The sequence below is a fragment of the Acomys russatus genome, chromosome 8, assembly GCF_903995435.1.
Source record: "Acomys russatus chromosome 8, mAcoRus1.1, whole genome shotgun sequence".
NCBI classification, from domain to species: Eukaryota; Metazoa; Chordata; class Mammalia; order Rodentia; family Muridae; genus Acomys; species Acomys russatus.
Genome location: NC_067144.1, coordinates 19,795,469 through 19,817,915, shown reverse-complemented (window position 1 = coordinate 19,817,915; position 22,447 = coordinate 19,795,469). Strand labels below are relative to the sequence as shown.

Here is a 22,447-nt window from a genome sequence, read left to right as displayed (position 1 = left end):
TATGGAATTCTGAACAGACGCTGCTTCAGAACACAGTTGGCATTGAGTTGTCCATTTTGGCCAAATTTCTGTTTAGGGAAAAAAACAAAAAACAAAAACCAAGAATAAACCAACAACCAGGTGGTGGTGGCACACACCTTTAATCCCAGTGCTTGGGAGGCAGAGGCAGGTGGATCTCTGTGAGTGTGAGGCCAGCCTGGTCTTCAGAGGAGTTCCAGGACAGCCAGGGTTACACAAAGAAATTCTGTGGGTTTTCGTTTTTTATTTTGTTTTTTATTTTTGAGACAAGGTCTCTCTGTGTTAGCCTGGTAAGAAATCCTGTCTTGAGAAACCAAAACCAACCAACCAACCAACCAAAACCCCAAACCCCAAACCAAAGAAATGAACAACCTCCCACATCTTCCCCCAAATAAAAACCAAGTCCTAAATCTTGAGCACAGAGAGACAGAGGCTTTTATGTGACTTTTGCTTCTTTATGCCCCATACATGGTAACATACAATTTCATTGACTATTTTAGGGTAGGATTCTAATGAGAAGAAGGAAGAAATTGTAGGGGAAATACCAATACACTTAGACCAATCTGTGCAATTGTTTTTCTGTTTTTATTTTCCTTGGCTTTTAGAGCCCATGCTACAATGCATGTAAAGGTCAGAGGACAGTTTGCTGCAGTCTGGCCTCTCCACTATGTAAGCTTCAGGGATCTAACTCAGGTCATTAGGATTCATGGAAGTGCCCTTACCTGCTGAGCCAATTTTCTGATCCCCAGAGTGTTTATTTTTATTTTTATTTTTGTGGTTGGGTTATTTTTATGTCCCAGACAATACCCCATTATTAAATAAATCACTTTACAGCATTTTTTCATATTCTTAAGGTTATCACTCCGTGGACTGAGTTCTTTGATGCACAAGAGTTTCTAATTTTGACATAGTCTGATTTGTCTCTTTTGTTGTTTGAACTTTTTACTTTGTACCTAAGGAATTATTGTTACATTCACTGTCATGAAGCTTTCCCTTACGCTTTTAAAAAGTTCATTTGTATATAGTGTGTCTCTGTGTGTGTTCTCACAGGTACATGTGCACAGACATACATGTGACACAGTGCATGAGGGAAGTCAGTTCCTGCCTTTGACTACATGGGTCTCAGGAGCTGAACACGGTGTGTCAGGTTTGGTGGCAAGTACCTCTGCTTGCTGAGCCATCTTGCTGGCTTTTGCTTAGGCTTTGGTCCATTTGGAGTCCAATCTCATTGGTACAGATACTCATTTTTCCTAGTTCTAATTGTTGAAAAGGCCGTTCGCCATTTCTCAGTGCACAACTCAGCGGCATTAAGAATGCCAGAATGCAGGCAGCACCATTTCATGGACGGAATAAATAAAAGAGCATGAATTTAGCACTGGTAGGCGTCCTCTAATCCATCACTCTCTGCTCTTGACTGTGGATGTAAAGCGACCGGTTCTTTCCAGCTCCCAACTATAACCTGGGACTGTGAGTCAAATACACCCCTTTATCTCTTAAGTTTCTTTTCATAAGAGTATTTCATCACAGCATATGGGAAAAGAAACTGAGACACCCTTGTTATCCAGAGGCATGACATAGCCTTTGTGTCTTGAAATCAGAGCATCTGTGGTTCCCAACAGGGGACCCTGGCACTACGGATCCTATTAACATTCCATTGTAGAAGTGTATGTGTGTGAGTGTGAGTGTGGGTGTGGGTGGGTGGGTGGGAGGGTTGGCCAGCAGATCTACATCTCAGATTCCAGTCACACACCTGTAGCCCTGGCTGCATGTAATTCTGCTCCAGCTGTGATTGCTCTTGGAAAGCACTAGAATATATAGAAGGTAGAGGGTTGACTGGGTGCAGGGACTTCAGTGACACAGCTATCTTGAGTCATTCTGTGTGCTTGAGAGGGCTTTTGGTGATGCAGCTCAGTAACGGCCCCACCTCCTATAAACAAGCCCTTATCAAACACTAAGCCCAAACCTCCCTGGTTCATTAATCTGTGGGTAACACTGTTACTCTGGCCTGTCCTTGGAGCCCTATCTGGAGTGAATGAGTGATTGTTCACAGTGTCCCAGGAAAAGTAACAGAAAGCTCATTTGGAAACTCTGTGTGGATTGGATACACATCCCCATCGTCCCTTCCCTCCAGCCCCTGAAAAGCACTATTGTCCCTTCTTCTATCTCTATGACTTAATCACTCCCCTTGTTCTTAAGGACCAAGGTCTCTACAGAAAGTTCTGGGATTGTAAAGAAAGGGAGCTGGGTCCTGGGCTGGTAGGATGTAAGACAAGGAGGAGCAGGTGTGGTGGGCGGGATCAAAGGCTTGTAAGGCAGGCCCTGGAATTGTGGGTGCTATGCCATGTCACATGGCCCAGCTCCTTTTAGCTAGCTCCTTCCTCCAGGTGTAGATGTTACCAAAAGCTTTCTTAGCTGTTTCTCTTTTGAGATCCGGCATCTCTTCACATTCTCTATTCAGAGCTGATGTTTCCTACTTCAGTCTCATTCCTCTTCTTTTTTGTCCTTCTTCCTTTCAAATTGTGAACCTTATTGAAATATAATGTTTGTTCAGTATAAATCTGTGAGTGCATGTGATGAGTTTTCACAGTATGAACACATCCATCCATCTAATTTCAGATAGCAGAAGAGAACTTTGCCAGCATCCCAAGGGACCCCCTTCAGCGATTCCTCATGCTCTTCCCCGAAAGGTCTGTTCCTTTCTGCCTATGTGCCTCACAGACAACACGGAAGCAAGCAGAACACATTCTTTTGTGTCACACTAGCATTTCTCCTGCCCCCTCTCCTTCCCTTCTTCTTCTCCTTCTCCTCCTCCTCCTCCTCCTCCTCCTCCTCCTCCTCCTCCTTCTTCTTCTTCTTCTTCTTCTTCTCTTTTGTTCTGAGTCAATTCCCATCATGGTGATTGTCACAAGTGGTCACTGTGTTGGTCTTCATCCCAGCCGAGATGATGGACGGGGTTGACTACATGAATGTAAGGTGAGGGCAAATCCACAATACAGCACAGGACAGAAGTTCCTCTAACCAAGCCCCAAGGGGCTGGTGCCAGAAAATGGATGGTTCCCATTGCAGGCCCTAATGGAGGAGGGATGCACTTGCCCTGAGCTCTGCTCCTAACATTTCAAGGAGAGTGAAGCTTAAAATTGCTAAACATTCCCAGAAGAGCCATAAATCGCATTTTAGCTTGTTTCAATTGCAGAATGAAATGGTCTGTTTTCTTGGAGATTCTTATTCTTCCTTTTCAATTCCTTGTTCTCTAGTTACCTGGCTCTCAGATATAGGGCTGGCTGCCTTCTTACCTTCTTTTCTTCCTTTCTCCTGTCCTCTGTTCCTGATGTGTGACATTTTTCCTGGGGAGACATGAACTAATATGTACTCACTACAGATAGGTAATAGACAATAAGCCAAAGTATTCCTACTGCCAAAGTTTAACTTGGTGAACCAATGAATTTATTGGGGTTACTTACAGAAGTATAGGGTCACTAACAGGTAGCTGTATCTTTTGTTTGTTTGTTTCTCTGGGCAGCCTTGGATGTCCTGGAGTCCCTTTGTAGACCAGGCTGATCTACAACTCACAGAGAACCACCTGCCTCTGTGTCCCTGAGTGCTGGGGTTAAAGGCATGCGCCATCATGCCTGGCTAGGCAGCTGCATCTTACTGAAAGCCCACCCCAGTGTGGGTGTAGATTCATGAAAGCTGGAACCAGGCAGCTTTCTGCACAACTTTCCGGCAGCTCTACAGGCTGGAGTCTCCCTCTTCACAGCTGTCCTTAGTGCTTAAGTGACCTTGAGGAAAGAGAGATCTTGTAAAACTGCTAAGTTTTAGGGACTTACTAACACTTCTGGGTTTACTTCTTGAGTGTTAAAGGGCCTCCTTTTAGAACTTTCTGAGTTTTGGTGAGCTTTCCTCCCAGGGTGACACACTTTTTCAGAGGAAAATGCTATACAACCCTCCCTCCCTCCCCTTTTCTCTTTATTCCTGCCCTTTCTCAGTTTTGACAGTTGAATTTCATGGCTCCCTAGACCAGGAATTTGAGCCAGTCTTAGAAGGCCTTTAAGGTACAAGGAGTCCTATTATTAGAAGATTCACCAAACCTTTCATTGCTTAACTCTCTTAAAAGTCCACCATACAAATGTTACTGTAACAGCCGGGGCAATTAATTCAGCTCAATTAATAAGTGACTTTTTATGTAATAAGTCATCAGGCAACCATCATTTAATCACGCTATCTCCCACTCCCACAATGCTTTCTCATGTTTCCTGGAAGTTCCGCTGTGCTTGTCCCCACTTGCTACTCTTCTACCGTCATAGATCAGATCACTCTTGCCTGTTGAACTTGAGGTTAGCAGAAGCCCACAGTGAGCATTCCCCTGGGTCTGCCTGCTTCCTCTCATCATCAGAGTAGGCATGTCTGTGAGGATGTTTCCAGAGGTGATGAAGTAAGGGGATCTGGGGAGAGACTTGTTAGGATTCTGCTTCAGTCTGCCTACTTGTAGTGTCATTGCTTACCTGCCACGGGCGGTGGGGGGGGGGAGTATGGGGGGGGGTCTGGCATGGCCCTGTCCAGGGCCATATAAAAGGACAAACTGTCCACATAGCCCCCCCTCTTCCTCTTCCTCTCTCTTCTTCTGTCTCTGTCTCTCTGGAGTACCCCTCCCCCTTTCCTTCTCTCTCCATGCTCATTTAATAAACTCCATATAACACAATATCTGGTACTTTGTAGCTATCATTATCTTATATAAATAGGTAAAAAGACCCACCTTGAGTGTAGGCTTCACAGTCCGCTAGACTGAGGTCCCAGACTGAATGAAGAGGGAAAAGAAGCAAGGCAGCTAGCCCGGACATGTCTGGTTCTGCTCCTTGGTCACATGATGAGACTGCCCTGCTTCCTCATGCTCTCTCCACCCAGAAACACTGAGCCAACACAGGGTGCCCTTAGGACACTCCTGCTGGCCAACTAACACAAGGAAGGTTTTAATTTTTCTCACAAGCATCATTTCACAAATGGGAAACAGACTCCCAGAGAAGAGATGCTGGGCTCACCTTCCCACAGGTGGGCTGTGAGCTTGAACTTGCTGAGCGTGCTGAGGAAGCCATGTGCCCGACCTGCTTTAGAAATTTCTGAAGTTCCTTAACATGACTTTGTAGTGCCATTTACCCAGGCAGCGCTGGAAACACCCATGCTGTTATGATTAATAAAAAGAAAATAAGATGCCAGGTAACAGATCCTATGTTATATGAGGCTTATTAAGTGAGTATGGGGAGAGAGGGAAAGGGGGGAGGAGTACTCCAGAGAGAGAGAAAGAGACAGAGACAGAGGAAGAAGAAAAGAGGAGAGAGAGAAGAAAAAGTAAGAGGGCAGAGCAGGTAGAGGAGAGAGAGAGAGAGAGAGAGAGAGAGAGAGAGAGAGAGAGAGAGAGAGAGAGAGAGAGAGAGAGAGAGAGAGAGAGAGAGACCCTGAGGGAGTCTATCTTTTACATGGCCCTGGGCAGGGTCACGTCCCCCTTCCCCCGTGGCAGGTAAGCAATGACATCACGAGTAGGCCGACTGAAGCAGACGCTAACACACATGGCTCAGGTCCTGCCTCAGGCTCTGGAAGTGGGCTGATAAACTGGAAGACAAACTAATTTTCTGGGTAAAGCAACAGACAACAAACACAACTGAATACAGTTGTCCCTCGGTCTCTTCAGGGACTGGTTCCCAGAACATCCCCACCGTCCCTACACACACCAAGGTTGTTCAAGTGCCTGTGCCTCGTATAAAACAGCTTAGCTTAGCATTTACGTGTAGCCTGTGTCCACTTCACATCATCTCTACTTTACTTATGACACTTAATGCAGTACAGTGCAAATGCTACGTAAACAGATGTTCCTCTGCAATGTTTAGAGAAAAATAACAAGGAAAAAATCTATGCGGGTTCAGTATAGTTGAAGATCTCTTTACCGAATGCTTTAAACCCATAGCTGGTTGAATCCATGAACGTAGAACCCACGGATAGAAACAGGATGAAAAGTGCAGACTGTGGTCTGTGCAGGCACAGCAGGGACAGAGAGCCAGGGAATTTAGGAGGCTTGAGGAGGGGGAGGGTGAAATTGCCTTTTATGGTTGGTTGTGGTTGGGGACAGATGAGAGTTCCCAAGGACTAGAATGTGCCAGTCAAACAAAGGCCTGGAAAGAACAGGAAGTAGAAGCTTCTCTGGGGATGAGTCCTAGGAAATAATGGTATGGGTGATGGAAGCTGAACAGACCAGAGTGGGATGAGGACCCGGATGGGGTCTGGAGGGCAGACACAGGGCTGCAGGTCACGGAGCACTTTGCTGTTCTAAGGCAGTGGGTCTCATCCTAGGGTTCCTGACCCATTTGGTAATTGAATGATGCTTTCACAGGGGTCCCATATCAGATATCCGGCATATTAGATCTTTACATTATGATTCATAACAGTAGCAAAATTACAGTTATGAAGTAGATGTGAAAATAATTTTATGGTCTGGGGTCACCGCAACCTGAGGAACTATATTAAAAGGTCACAGTATTAGGAAGGTTGAGAACCACTGTTCTAAGGGAAACAGGAAACTGTTGGAGGGATTTAGGGGAGTGACTAGCAAGACCCAAGTAACATTACCACATGGATGATCTAGGAATTGCAGGACCACACTCAAGACTGCTGCTACCACCACCTAGGTGGGGCACACCAGTGACAGCAGGGTGCATGTAGAACTGACAGGACACGGTAGGGAATTAAATGGGTCTCTGGAGAAAGGGTGAGGCAAGGGTGACTTCTAGGTATGGCCCTTGAACCTTTACACAGCAGGCAACACTTCTTCAGGGATCATCTTCTAACTCCTGTCCTCAGGACAGAGGAGGTATCCAAGAAACATTCCCTCATGAAAGACAAGCTGATGGTGCACATGACAAAGTGAATTCAAAGGAGGACTTTTTGTTTTGTTTCATGTAAAAGAAATGTTCTACTTACATGTATGTATTGGCACTACACATGTATGGACACTACATGAATGCATGGGTACTACATGTATGTATGGGTACTACACATTCGTATGGGCACTACACGCATGCCTTGTGCCCTTAGAGATCAGAAGCTCTGGAACTGGGGTTACAGGGCATTTGCTAGTTGTCAGGTGGGTGCAGGGAACCAAACCCTGTAAGCTCACTTAACCGCGGAGCCATCTCTCCAGCCCGCATTTTACATTTTTGTTCAGGTAATTAACAATTGTTTAACATCAATTAGCTACTTATAAGTTACCGTTTTGTGGCATTTAATGCAGTCACAAAGCTGCACAGCTGCCCCCCTATCTCATTCTGAAAGATTTCCATCACCCTCAATGATTCTGTAATTGAAATTCCGTTTCCTCCTTTGCCCAGCTCAGACAACCAGTAATCTGCTCGCATAAAACAAACAAACAAAACCCAAACCAAAACAACAACAAAACTTTTACAAATTTTGCATACTTCATATAAATACAATCATACACTATACAACCTTTTGTATCTGGCTTTTTAAAAATTGGCGTCCTATATTTTTGGTATTTGTCCATATAGTGGCACTCCTTTCTTTTTATTGGCTGAATAGTATTCCTTTGTATGGATGCATATCATATTTTCTTTATTTGTCCTTTGAGGATATTTGGGTTGTTTCTCCTTTATTGACCGTTGTTAAAGAGCGTTGCTAGGAACATTGGTATACAAGTTTGAGTACATTTTTCAATTCTTTTGAGTATATGCTTAAGGAGTAAGTGGAGTATATGGTAATCTATATTCAGCTTTTTAGGGATCTCTAAATTGTTTTTCTGACACCTCAATAAAGCTGTGTCGAGGGGGAGAAAAAAAAGAGGAAAGTGGGAGCCGTTTCCTATCCTCCACAATTAGCATTTACAGTCAAATGACTGGACATCTCTGACTTTTCTCCTAATCCTCAGGATGGGGAAACTAACTTCTGGGGGGCATAGTGAGTTGTTAGTTCTGAAGCTGCGGGCCCAGAGCAAGACCCAGTAGTGAATCCTGCTCCCCAGCCTCTCTCTCTCTACTCTGCTTCTACTCCCCTAGCCTCTTCGCCCCCTATTACCGCTGCTGCTCCTGCTCGGTGTCCTCAAGCAAAGTCCAAAGCGGAGGCGTCCCGCTCAACCGCTCGTGAACTACAACTCCCGGAAGGCACCTCTCCAGGCCGCCTCTCCCAGCCTGGTGCGCATGCTTTGGCAGACGTGGCACCGGGAACTCGGAGGCGGGGAGCGGCTGTGAAGTGGCCGTGGCTGTTGGCCGAGGTGGAGCTGGCGGGCGTGCGCGGGAGCCGGGCGCAGACGGCAGGAGGCGGCGGGGATGGCGCGGGCGTGGGGGCTGCTACTGGCGATCGGGGTGAGGCTGCTGGCCAGCGACACGTGGGTCCCGCATGGCCGCGGGCGCGTGCCGTTTGGGGCGTGCGTGCCGGGTGGCTGCGGGGTCCTGGTCCTCCGCGCCCCTCGGGGGCCGGGCAGGGTGATCCCTTGCTCGGGGTTCGCGCTCCCGCAGAACTTTGCGGGGGCGCAGGTGTGGGATACCCTCATCCTAAGCAGGAACGCCGGGCGGCTCCTGCACCTGTGTGAGTGTGGGGTGGAGGCTGCCTTCCAGTTGCTCAGCAGGAACCCTTGGTAGTGGGTTGGACCCCGGGAGAATGGGCTTGTGCGGGCTGGGTGGGGTCGCCACCTCCAGGAGTTCTGCTCCCACACCTATGTGACGCCGGCTCCAGCCCCAGCCACTTTCGAGCCGTGTGGCGCCGCGGATCTTTAAACGCGTCTGCGTTTCTTCCTTGAGATAGGGACCGTAAAGATACCCGCTAATGAGGTTGTCAGACGGGTCGGCTGAGGAGTCGGAGGAACAAGCTCCGCAGACTGCAAAATGATACCACTGGAGTAAAGGAGGGGTAGACCGGGGGTGCCGACTGTGTGAGGATGGGAGGACTTTCCCCGGGCATCCCCCCTCCCCGGAGAAGTGGGGATGGGTGTGCCCCCGGGGCTGAGGTGTGGCTGTTGGGTGTATGACAGGCTGTTGTGGCCACCTTTCACACCTCTCCCATAACTTCTTGTCCCTCTTGTGTTGGGTCCATCTCCTTACACCTACCACCACTACCACCAAGTCAGGCAGACTTGCTGCCCCGCCACCCCACTGTTTTCCCTTTGGGTGTGGCAAGGATGCTGGGCGGATGGGAGAAAAAGGGGTGAGTGGATTTAGACACTTGAACTTGCCAGTGCAAGTTAGAGGGGGTTACCAGTTAAGGAGTGAACTTCGAGGTTTCTGTGTGTGGAAGTAAGGAAGCTCCCTGTTCTCTGCTCTAGGAGAGATGTAGGTTACATTGGATCTGTATCGCGACCCTGTAAGGGGGTGGTGGTGGTGCTTGATGTTCGCCATCAGTTTCCTGGAGCCAGTAGGTCTGACTCCCAGAGGATGTCAGTCCTTGAACTCCGAGGGAGGAGGCTTCTGCTTTCTTCCTTTTTCCCTCCCTCCAGTAAAAACAAGGGCTCAGGAGTCTGAACTTTTACTCTGTAAACATTTGTCAGCCACATTGTTTGCCACCGGGTTGAATTTTGGGTGGGGAGCAAACTACACTTTGTGCCTGCTGTCAGGTGTTGCCTTAGGCTGAGCAAGTCAATCCTGTGAGCAAATAAGCTTAGAAAGACTAGCGCTTATACCCTAACTGCTGGTAGCCTGCCACAGGACAGCCTTTGCATTATCTGAGAGGGAGAGGCCACCAGGGAGGCTCCCTGTGGGCTTTCCTGAGGTGGGCGGAGCAGCGACCTGCAATAAATGTTTAGGAGGTGCTTCAGGGGTCTGGACGTCCCTTGCCAACAGGCAGTGAGGAAGAGCGCTGGGGTTTGCCCGAAGCACTGGCAGCTGCAAGTCCCAAGCAAGCATTTTAAGTCTCTTTTTTCCTAAGCCTAGAGTTGGCTTGGTAGGTGCAAGGTAGAGGCAGAAGAGCCTGGAATCCAGCAGTCTGCCGGTTGGGCCTCTGTAAATAATACAATGTAAAAGTTCTGTGGATTTGATAAGGGCTTCCTACATCCCCAGGAGCGCTTTGGGTTCTTTGTTCATTCTGTGTTGACTGAAGGCCACTGGGTGTGGCACAGGGGATATGAAGAGGAACTTAACTGGGTCTGATGGCACAGGGTTGGGATCCCAGCTACTTAGGAGGTTGAGGCAGGAGGATTGAAAGTCCTGTTTGGGCTACAGAGTAAATTTAAGGGCAGCCTGGGCCGACCCTGTCTCAAAGGAGGGGAAAAAGGGGCGGGAGAGGTTATAGCTCAGTGATAGAGTGCTTGCCTATCATGCCTTAGATTCAATTCGTTTTTTCTCCTTTCTTGTCTTTCTTCTTCTTCTTCTTCTTCTTCTTCTTCTTCTTCTTCTTCTTCTTCTTCTTCTTCTTCTTCCTCCTCCTCCTCCTCCTCCTCCTCCTCCTCCTCCTCTTCTTCCTCTTCCTCCTCTTCTTTCTTTTTTTGGTTTTCAAGACAGGGTTTCTCTGTATAGCCTTGGCCGTGCTAGACTCGCTTTGTAGACTAGGCTGGCCTTGAACTCACAGAGATCCTCCTGCCTCTGCCTTCCAGAATGCTGGGATTACAGGCATGCGCTCCCAGGCCTAGCTCAATTCTTAATACTGTATAAAAATAAAAGTAAAAAATTCGGTATCCTCTGTATCTATGGTCTCACTGTTCAGTTTTACGTTATCTGTGGTCAGGTATGTATGAGAAGAAAGTCTATAGACTCTGCACGATGTGCAGTTTCCTGCAGTTTCCGGCATCCACTGGGGGTTTGGAGCCACACACAACTGCCCCCCCCCCCCCCCCCCCCGCCCCATAATGGGAACTCATGGGAAAGGGTTTACAGAGGTTTGTGTACAGGGCTGTACCGGTACCACATCTTTTATAAAAAGCAAAATGGAAGTAACTTAATAATAGTGGCATGGTCTCTTTCAGATTTTGGGAAGTAATGTTTGGGCGTCTATAACAGATATACCATAGACTGGGTCCCTGTGATGACAAATTTATTTTACTGTTTCGGATTTGGGGTGACTGATGTCAGGGTGCTAGCTCAGTCAGGTTCCAGGGCAGATCCCCTTCCAGGCTGCTGACTGCTGATTTCTGGTATCCTGTGTGATGAAGAGAGGGACTGAGAGATTTCTGGGTCCCCTTTAAAAGCACCTGATCCTGTTCATGCAGATTTTTACCTTTAAGTCCCAATAACCTTCTGAAGGCCCCACCTCTTCATACCCACCAAAGTGTGTGTGGGGGGGGGTGTTTGTGGGGTGTTAGGATTTCAGTGTATGAATCTTAGGGTACAACAAACTTTAGGTCCAACATTCAGTCAGGGGTTGTGAAGAACACAGTCAATACAGTGACTGCTTCCTGTTCAGATATGCCAGGGTGTGAGTGAAGGCCAGCTGAAGAGGGAAGGTGCTCAGGTGTAAAAACCAGGATTCAGAACCTGACTCCAGGTTGGGTGAAGCTGTATACGAAGAACTAGCAGGACACTCAAATGCTGATTGTTCTAGAAGGTGGAGTGGTGAGTGACTTTTGTTTACTTCATTGCTTTTTTAATTTTTACGTGTTCTACATAAGTTTATTTTTTTAATTTAATTTTGTTCTATGCACATTGGTATGAAGGTGTCAGATCACCTGGAACAGGAGTTACAGACAGTTGCGAGCTGCCATGTGGGTGCTGGGAATTGAACCCGGGTCCTTTGGCAGAGCAGACAGTGCTCTTAACCACTAAGCTACCTCTTCAACCCTCTCTCTATAAGTTTATAATCAGAAAGTTAAAAAGAAAAAGAAAAAGAAAAAAAAATAAGAAAGAAAGAAAGAAATTAAAGGCTTCCTTAGCAGCCTTCTTTAGTCTTCTAGAAAAAAATCCCTGGTGGCACTTGGGACAAGTTAGCCCTAGAAATGCCTCACAGACTAAAGAAGCCAGCCCCCTCGGCCTGAGAGCCTGCTTCCTGCTGTCCAGTTGATGCTTCCTGCCGGGCAGGACCCTCCACAAGGGCCATGCATGCTTTGTTATAGAGTGTCTGGAGTCACAGAATGGAGAGCCCTCATAGGGCTCAGTAGCTGTCTCCAAGTTCAGTGGTTCTCATTCATCTGGCAAAGGACTCTGCTGGACGGTGGCAGGATTTTCAGTAGTGTACAGACAAGCTGCAAAAATAACAATAGTGAATGGATTAAAAAAAAAAAAGAATCCAAATATTCTCTGTTAAAAACTTGCCTAGGAGTTGGGCATGGTAGCACACACTTTCATGGACGTAAGTCAGCACCTTGCTTTAAGAAAAGCCATCTATGTGCTGGGTGTGGTAACACACACCTTTAATCCTAGCACTTGGGAGGCAGAAGCAGGCAGATCTCTGAGTTTGAGGCCAGCCAGGTCTAGAGAGTAAGTTCCAGGACAGCCAAGGCTACACAGAGAAACCCTATCTTGAAAAAAACAAGAACAGAGTTTCTCTGTGTAGCCCTGGCTGTACCCGACTCGCTTTGTAGACCAGGCTGGCCTAGAACTCACTGCCTATCTCTGTCTCCTGAGCACTGGGATTAAAGGTGTGTGCCACCACGCCCAGCTAAGTGAGCCCAGGACATCCAGGACTACAAGAGAAACCCTATCTACAGAGAGAGAGAGAGAGAGAGAGAGAGAGAGAGAGAGAGAGAGAGAGAGAGAGAGAGAGAGAAAGCAAGAAAGAAGCCCAAAATACCCTCCAAAATTTTTTAAATTAAAAAAAGAAAAACTTGCCTGAGGCTTTGGTTGTGGCTCAGTGGTGGAGTACTTAGAATGTGGGCGGCTCAGGGTTCACTGCCCAGCAACGCACATACATTTTTTCATGTGTATATTTTAGATGAAATGTTTAGTGTTTTGTTTTTTTTTTAACTGAACTTAATGGTAGTATATTGAGATGTTATATTAAAAAGCCTATTATTTATAAAAATTGTTTAAAAATAGACAATACATATAGTTACAAATATATTTTTTGAGAGATAGCTTGTGATGTCTGAGTAGCCGTCTTACTTGGGCCTCTTTATTTTGCTGGGAATTGAACCTTGAGCCCCTCAAATGTTCTGCAAGCACCCCACCCCCCTCAACCCTCAGCAGGACCAAAGAAAAAAGCCAGGCCTGTTTGAATTATTAACTGGGTTCCTCCCAGTCCCTTCTCTCCAGTTTGCTTCTGGTGCCATCTCCCCCTGTGGTGGCTGAAAGCTCAGAGCCCAGGGGACAGTGGGTGCAGGTTCTGAAGGCATGTTCACCCCGTGGCCTCTCCTTCAGAGCTTTTAAGGGATACTCAGGCAGGTTTTCTTTTCCTCTGGCACCATTATATATTTAATAGGCCTTTGTGGGCTGACCTGGGGACCTAATTGCCGTTGATAATACTGCTTGGAGCCTAGAGTGCACTTTTCCCACAGAAATAAACACATTACCAAGGAAGTCTTAAAACATGTGTGGGGTACCTAGGTGGAGCTCTGGCTGAGTTCCACATGGCTGCCAAGTGCTGATGGCTGGGGCTTCAGGCCGGGACAGGCGGTGGGCACTGAGTGACAGAGAAGCCCCTAGGAAAGGGTTGTTCACATAAGGAAGGTGGATTCCAGGCTCTCTGACTGCTGTGATCCTTGCCTGGCTGTCTTGTGGTGGGCACTTAGCCTAGGCCCTGGCGTACGGGTGATGGACCAGGTAGCGTTTGGTGGAAAGAGTGAATGCTGCAGACAGGGAAGGAAACCTCCAAGACAGACACGATGGAAAGAGGTCCAGCTGGTGGGAAGGGGGACCAGAGTCTGAGGGTGGGGATTAAGCCTGGGAAAGTGGACCAGCAAGAACCTCAAATGTCTGCCAAGCCCTGGGACTGGGTTCTGTAAGGCCATGGCAAGACAGATGAAAGTGGGTCTTTAATAACACCATGGGACGTGGAACAGTGGATTGAGGGGAGAGGTTAAGCATACTTTGCCCAGAACATTTTGTTCTTGCTTTCCTCCTTGTTATCTGTTAGAGTCAAGTGTGATGTGTTGGAAAGGAAGCAGGCTTTCAGCCAGCTGATGCTCCTTAGCTGTAAGGCCTTGGGCCCCCGAGCTTCACTTGTTTGTAAATGGTGGTAATCACATCCATTTTGCTGGGTGGAAAGGATTAGAAACAATGCGAGATGCCTGCGCCACGGTGCTTGGCGAGAGCACGCGCCTCAGCATCCTTGCAGGCTGTTGAGTACTGGGCATAGGACATTGGTCTTATGCGTTGATGGGCCAGGCTGGCAAGTGTGAACAGGGGATCATGTGGTGGTGGGGCCTGTGCTGCTGGTGTTCTCCTTCAGGGCCTCTTGGTGCTGACTCTTGCCTGCCTTCCCCCCTCTTTGGCTGGACTTTTGTGGAGACACCTGGGGGATTGGTTGATGCGTACAAAGGTGGAGGAGTGAAGTCTCTGTTTCTCTCCCTTCCTTCTGAAAGGCGATCCTCTCTTGGGGGCAGAGACACCTGCCAGACCACATTAATCCCTAGAGGGTTTCACCCTAGCTTTGTGGTTTTCTTTTGTGAGCCTCTTCTGTGTGGTTCATTGTGAAACTACGCGCCCCAGGTTAGAAGCAGCTGTAAGGAGGGCGTGCGCTCTTTTCCGCTCTTCCATACTGTGGAAACTGTCCTAACCTCCCACTGCTATATTTTGGACCCAGTTGGGGACCCAAGGGGTACCAGTGTTTCACCCTCACCCCCGTGGTGGGCTGTCTGTCCCTTCTGCTGCATCCCCCCCCCCCCCTTTGCAACAGACTCCTAAGTCTCTGGCTGTTCTCTTGACTGGAATTGTGACAAATCTTACATGTTTTGTAGAGGGACTTAGGGCTGACCCAGTTGGTCCAACGGTGTCCCACTTCAGTGTGGCATTAGGCCCTGTGCTAATGTGGTTGAGTTAAGCTGGTTAGATACTGTGACCGCAGAGTTGGATGACTCTATGGACTGAGGTGGGGGAGCAATGCTGTTTCATAAGAGTGCCTAGTACGTGCCTCAGAAGGCAGAGGCGCTGTGGCTGCCTTCAATGTTTAAGCAGCCAAATTGGCCTTGTTTTTCTGGTGTGGCAGTGCCACTTGCCCTGTAGCTTTCTGATGGCTGTAGTGGGGGTTGGGGGATGGGCAGGGGTGTGGGGGACAATGGGACTGGCTAGGTATAGCTCGCTTCCTCCTCTCCAAGTAGCTCCCGCTTGCATCCCCTTTGGCCACCCGGTACCCGATGCCAATCTTCTAGCACTTCTTCCCAGCTATTAGCTTTGCAGTCGTGCACTGGGGGGTTAATGGCACTCAGATGGCATGAGGTTAGAATAGCCTCTTTGCATTTCTTTATTCCTCAGAGTCACACCGGGGCCCCAGTTGTATGTGCAGTTTTCAGCTCATTACAGCTTTCTGTAGCAGGCAGGGGTGGAGCTCCATTTCCTCTAAGGAACACCACCATTCCTCTAGCCCTTTGGCGTCTTGTCTGTCAGCAGATCTTTTAGACCTTGTTGGCAAGTGCTCACAAGGTCCAGGGTGAGAGCAATAAGCTGGGTTCAAATGTGCAGGTGACTTAGGCCAGAGGCAATGGATGCCAGGCTGGGAACTTCCATTGTTGGGCCAAGTAGGCAAGGGTCCCCAGGGGTTTCTTTTCATCAAAAGGGCCTCAGCTTGCTGCATCCTGGGCAGAATATTGTATGCGTCCATTGAAGAAATGGATGAGCGCCAGCATCCTAAGGGTGTGACAGGAGTTTGGCCATTCAACAGACACTGCTTCTTCTTCTTCTTCTTTTTTTTTTTTTTTTTGGTTCCCAGAATGGTTATTTCCTTGAAAACCTTTATGAGCTAGATCCTCTGCTGAAACATTTGGGCTGCAATGATAAATCAGACTGGTACCACCCTTCCTCCAGTGGTCGAGTCAAATATTAGTGACTTCACTCAGATGTGAACCGCTGGCAAGGAAAGAAAGCACAGCGGCAAGAAGATGTGTAGCCATCCCTCTCCTGATGCCGGGAGTTGAAGAAAGGCTTTTCTGAGAGCCCAAGGGCCCTTTCCCAGAGTAGTGTTTTTAAAGGCCTCAAAATGCATGAGTTTATGACGGAAAGCCGTTAGAAATATAGCACATGTTGAGTAAGATGGCAGTAACTCATTCACAATAGATTTGCTGGGTTGGTGAGTCACAAGGTCTGGATGGCAGGTTTGGGAATTCCTGTTATTTAAAGCAGCGGCACCCATAAACAGCACGTGGGGATATTTGCACCAGGAGTAAGAAAAGATGATTTGTGTTGGTAGAGTCAGTGGCTGTGGCTACTTCCGTCACGACATGCCACCTCCATCCGTAAATTGCAGAAAGCACCAGCACGTTCACAAGTATGCTGATGTTGACAAACAAAAGGACGGATCTTTTCCCACCCAATGTATATAATAACAGCATGTGAGAAGTGGAGGCAGGCTTATGGGTTTCAAACCAGCCTGTGCCACATGGTGAAGCATTGCTCCAAAATACCAGGGACAGGAGGACGTAGCTCAGTGACAGAGGGCTTACACAGAGAGAGAATGCAGAAACAAAGCCCTGGGTTTGATCCTCCAGGCCACAAACAAGGTCAAATTCATAGATACAGGTGCATAGAAAAATTATCCAAGATTTGGAAGTAAAAGGTGATATGTAAACTTAAAAAAAAATTTTTTTTAGTACTTATTTTCATTGTACTATGTGTAGGCATTTTGCCCGCATGTGTCTGCAAAGCCAGAAGAGGGCATTGGAATCCCCTGGAACTCTAGCTACAGATAGGTGAGCTACTATGTGGGTGCTGGGAATTGAACCCCGGTCCTCTGGAAGAGCAACAAGGCTCTTAAACAGTGAGCCACCTTTTTGGCCCCCGATTTATGAACTTTTTGTTTTGTTTTGTTTGTTTCTAATTTTGTTTTTGGGGACAGGGTTTCTCTGTGTAGCCTTGGCTGTCCTGGATTCGCTTTGTAGCCCTGGCTGGCCTGGAACTCACAGAGCTCCGCCTGCCTCTGCCTCCCGAGTGCTGGGATGTATGGGGTGTGCTGCCACCACGCCCGGCAATTTATTAACTTTTTACGTCATAGCACGGCGCTGTATAAAATGTCCCTCTGAAGGCTGTCTGCTGCACTGCGGAGAGAGTTTTGTTTACTCTTCAGGGTCCATCTTTGGCTGCAAAAGATCTGTATGTAAGCGGGAAGAGAAACCCTCCTGCTCCTGGTACCCCATTTGGTCCTACGCATGTTACTTTCTAACAGCTTCTTTTTAAAAATGTTTTTGAGCTTCCCTTCTTATATCCTCTTTTGGCCCAGCTTTGTTATCTTAATTCATCTTTTATTGAGTTAAATAAAACTTTGAAATATACTCTCTATTGATTTGAACGGGATTAGGGTGTCAGAGCAGTTGACTGCTTCTTGAACCCACAGTAAGAACCTCTGAGTGAACAGATGTGATGATTCACCTCAGGTGTTGACCTGACACATCTGGGAAGAGGGAGCCACTGTTGAAGAACTGCCTTCATCAGACTGGCCTGTCCGCCTGTCTGTGGGGGCATTTTCTTGCTTGCCAATCGAGTGAGAAAGACCCAGCCCACTGTGGGCGGTACCATCCCTAGGCAAATGGGTCTGAGCTATCCAGGCAAGGTAGCTGAATGTGAGCCTGCGAAGAAGCCAGTAAGCAGCACTGGTTTCTGCTTTTGAGCTCCTGCCCAGACTTCCCTCAATGAGGAACTGTGAACTGAAAGTGTAAGATGGAGACAAACCCTTTCCTCTCTACGTTGTTTATGGTCAGAGCGGTTTTTCTCACAGCAACAGAAGGCAAACCAGGACAGCAGCACATGTGTTACACATGTATTGCCCGGAACAGAGGCTTGAGTTAGGAGTGCTGGTCTCCAGAGAGAGAGAGAGATCTCCTGTGGAAAGTGTGGGGTGGACAAAGGTGGGAGACTGAGTGAGCCCAGAGGGACCTCAGCGAGATAGAGAGAGGGAGAGGAGAGTTAGAGGGGAGATCTGAGGATCGCTGAGGCCTAAGAGGCGGAGTACAGTGAGAACTTGCTAGCCATAGGATTTGTTGAGCCTTTTCAGTCTGTGGCAGGGGCCAGATTTCAGAGGAGTGAGGATGGGACAGGGAAGCGATGGGGAGTAACGTGGGGGTCCAGAGAGGGTGGTTTTAGAAGACCACGTACTAACCTATTTCCTCGGCAAAGGTTTGGCCAATAAACTTGAACTACCTTTTTTTTTTTTTTTTTTTTAAAAGAAAGACTGTGTCTATAAAAATCTGATTTCTGAGCTGTCCAGACCTGTGGAGTGGTTCTCTTTAAAAGTTAGGCCCAGCAATCTGTATTTGCAGGAAGCATGTACTTGATCGCCGCGGTGCTGTTGGATGGGGTAGCACATGCCTTTAATCCTAGTTCTCGGTTGCCCTTGGCAAGAGGCAGGCAGATCTCTGTGTGAGTTTGAGGTCAGCCTGGTCTACACAGGGCGTTCTGGGCCAGCCGGGGCTGTACAGTGAGACCTTGTCTCACAAAAGAGGCAAGGGTTAGGATAACAGCTACAAAAACTTGTAGTGTCTTAGTCAGTTTCTTGAGGCCGTGACAAGACACCAGAGGTAATTAAGAGCAGGAAAGCTTTAATTTGGTTCGAGTCCATGATCTCTGGGCTGCATTGCTTGGGCTTGCGGCAGCATCCCCGTCACAGGGGTGGCGCGTGGAAAAGGCCTGTAAACCTTGCGGAGCAAAGACCGGAAGCAGCCTGAGTCTCAGTGGTGCAGTTGGGGACCAAGCTTTGCATGCCTGGGGCCTTTGGGAAACATTCCCGAATCCAAACTATAGCAGGGAGCGTCAATTTGTGTGGCAGACGGTGATTTGACAGGCAAGGTTACTACTGCTCTCCACTGCCGGCTGGGGCATTCGATTTTGCTGCCGCCTCGAGCCGTGTGTCACCGGTATCCCGCCGTGTCACTTAGCCCCCGAGCACACGGGAGTTTTCACTTCGCTGTGAAAGGTTTCCACGGAATTGCAGGCATGCAGGTTAACGGAGGAGGAAGATGGATCAGGCTGTCATGGCTCTTTTTAGTTTTTCACACTCCGTGGCCGGAAGGGAAAAGTGAGCTTGCTGGCCTCGTGGCTCTTTTTCTCAGAGCTATAGGCAATGGGAGAGAGCGCCAGAGACGGCTGCGGCAGTGTTCCTGTGGCCAGGTGGAAAGAAGAATACAGGATCTGTGGTCACACGCTGCTGCGCGGGCTCTGAGTCTGCACGCCTAGGCTTAGCCGGAGCCAAGTCTTTTACGTGCTCTGAACCTCAGTTTTCACGTGCCCCAATGTGGGGACAGTTCTACTTCCCGCGGCAGTGGTTTACACAAGAATACACGCACATCTTTTTGGGGGGATCCGGGAGGTACTGGAACCCAGGGCCTCCTCACACAGGCTAGACTTAGACTGCTCTGCTGCTGAGCTCTGGCACTCACACAGGCACTGTGGATGTATCTGTTTCTCTGAATGCCTAGCCCTGCTACCTGTCAGACATCCTGATGTTTCTGATACATGTCATTTGAAAAAGATGCAGGTGTTGCCCGCTGGATTGATTTTTATGATTGCTTCTGTGTGGAGACCAGAAGGCTGGAGAGGTGGGTTAATGCTTATGAAAGCTTGGCTTTGTACTGTGGGGCAGCAGCACTCGGGTTGCCTTTTTTTTTTTTTTTTTTTTTTTTCTTATCAATTAGTGAAGCTTTGAGGCATGATTGGGTTTCCAGGGTGGGAATTCACCTCCTCCTCCCCCTACCCGCCCCCTCCTCCTCCCCCTGCTCTCTAATTCTGTGTTTCTACCAGTTCATCCTCGTTAGCAGGCCCAGCACACCGGACTGGCAGTCACCCAAAGCCCTCTTGGCCCTAGAAGAGGTTTTCCAAAACATTAAAAGCCTCAGGGACTTACGTCTTGGTTAAATGCACTGCGGTTGCAATTTCAGGGTAAGCAAACCTGTTTTTATAGGCTCCTGGATCAATTGTCCTGCCCCTGACTCGTCCCTTGTTGACAGCCACATTTGTGCTGTGCGGAATACGGGGAGAAACTGCTGTGCGGTTCTTGGTATAACGAGTGATTTCTTAGAGGAAGCAAAACAGGGGCTAAGAATTCTTTATCAGAAGTGCTGGGATCAGAAGCATTTTGGATTTCAGATTTATTTTGAATATTTGTGTATACGTAATGAGATCTCTGTGATGGGTTCCACGTCTGAAGTTCATTTCCCTTTCAAATGCATCTTGTACGTGTAGCCTGAAGGTAATTTTATGGATTTTTTTTTAAATCATAGCTGCATTTGAACGGGGGGGGGGGGGGGGTACAGCACACATAGTCAGGAGTGGGATGGTCCATTTATGTTGACACTCAAAGTTCTGGGTTTGGACCCGGCGCTTGGGAGGCTGGCTACCCCGGGTGCTGGTGTCCTTCAGGCATGGGTCTGAATCAGAGATCAGTTGCTGTCTTACTCTGTGCTCCTGTCACTTTAAGGCTGAGTACTGGCCAAAGGCCCATGTGGAGGTCAGACAAGGGCATTGGGGTCCCAGAAGCTGGAGCTGAGGATGGTTGTGAGCCACTATGTGGGTGCTGAGAATCGAACCTTGGTTCTCTGCAAGAACAGCAAGTGCTCTTAACTGCTATGCCATCTCTCCAGCCCCCTTCCCACTGTACTCTGCTTCTTAATATACACACCCAACCCCAGGTGGTAGTGGTGCACACCTTTAATCCCAGCAGTGGGGAGGCAGAGGCAGGTAGATCTCCAAGACTTCAAGGCCAGCCTGGTCTACAAAGTAAGTTCCAGGGCAGCCAGGGCTACACAGAGAAACCCTGTCTTGAAAGTAAAAGCAACCCCCCCACCACCAGCTGTATGGCTGGCACACTACAGAGGGTGTGCTTATTCTCCCCTCACATATACCCCCGCCCCCATCTCCCCACTCAGGGACTCATGGCACTTAGTTATATTTTGAAGCCTGCTGGATAGACAATGGCACCAGAAACTGGCGGTGTGTTTCCCGAGCTTACTTTGTGCTTGGGCCTTCCTTCCTAGTTTAAAAGCACTGCTCTGTTATGTGACTGGTGGCAGATGTTTAGGACTCATCCTTTGAAGAGGCAGAGGTTACTTATGCTTAAAATTGCTGTTATTTTTGTATAGCCCTCACCAGACCCACTTTATAAGAATTTGCTAGGTATGCGTTGCATGCAAGGTATTTTTCTGTTTTTCTTTCTGTAGTGGCTGTGTGTGCTAGGTGAGAGTTCTGCCGCAGAGCCACATCCCTAGTCCTGTTTTGTTTTTGTTTTTTTTCCCTCAAATACTATATGCCAGTCCTTGTAAAGGAAACAAGCAAACAAGAACAAAACCCCTAAAACTAAAATCAAAACCAACCAACCTCTCTGCAAACAAAATAAAACAGTAAACCCATGGTCCCTGATGTGATGGAGCAGCAAAGGCAGGGAGGGCAGGTGAGCACTGTCTGTACATGGAGAGTTGCTGGTGTGCCAAGCATAGGGTCAAAAGGCCTGTGAGAAGTGATGGGTGGCATTGTGTGTGTGTGTGTGTGTGTGTGTGTACACTCACATGCATATGTGGGTGTCAGTGCATGTTTGTGGTGGCCTGAGGTTGGTGTTGAACATCTTTCTCAGTAAGTGTCCACCTTCTGTATTGAGGCAGAGTCTCTCCCCTGAGCCCCAAGCTCACTAATTTGGCTACTCTGTAGCCATCTTGTTCCTAGGGTCAGAGCTCTGTGTGTCTCTGGAGTGCTAGGATAACACACTACCACCTCCCCCCCCACCTCCCACCCCCACCCACATCTGACTGGCATTTACTTGGGAGCTGGGGAGCTGAACTCCTGTCCCCATGCTTGTACAAGTATGGAGATACCTCCCTAGTGCCTTCTGTGACCCTCAACAAGTATTTTGTTGTTGGTTTTCTCTCCCCAGACTTACCAAAGAGTTGCACCAAGAATGAACACAAAGTATCTTATACACCCTTTATTCAGGAGCCATGAATACATTTAATACCATTTATTTACACTCTTCTTCCACATGTATAAAGAATACGTACAATGTTCTGAGCTCTCTAAGTGCTTCCATCATGTGACAGAGCTGTGCTTCAAGTCCTATTGAACGGCCTTTCCCAGAATTAACTAATTCCTGTCATTAGGCATGACTGTATTTCCTATCACACAGGAATATTATCGTACTTCACACAATGAAAAGATTAAAATCAGGAAAGAGAGTGTCCGGCCCTTAGTGGCCACTGGGGATGGGTCCAGGAACCCATAAAAATCCACGAGCGCTCAGATCCCTAAGATCAGCGTAGTATTTTCCCCGTGCGCTCTGACTCGAGTTTGCTTGTGATGCCTGTACCCTGCCAATGCTGGGTGAACAGTCAGACTGTTGGGTCTGTGCTGAGAACTGTCATTCTGTAAGTCAGTGCAGGTGAGTTCTT

General features: G+C 48.0%; 1 protein-coding gene across 1 annotated transcript in view; it reads left to right on the top strand.

Moving 5' to 3' along the window:
* The first annotated feature begins 8,250 nt into the window (after window positions 1-8,250).
* The window catches only part of Pdia5 (protein disulfide isomerase family A member 5), a 96,617-nt gene continuing 82,420 nt past the window's right edge, over window positions 8,251-22,447 (top strand). Inside the window, exon 1 of the mRNA XM_051149863.1 lies at window positions 8,251-8,378. Within this exon, the coding sequence (XP_051005820.1) occupies window positions 8,343-8,378 (36 nt within the window). The 5' untranslated portion in view covers window positions 8,251-8,342. The remainder of the gene's footprint in view (window positions 8,379-22,447) is intronic.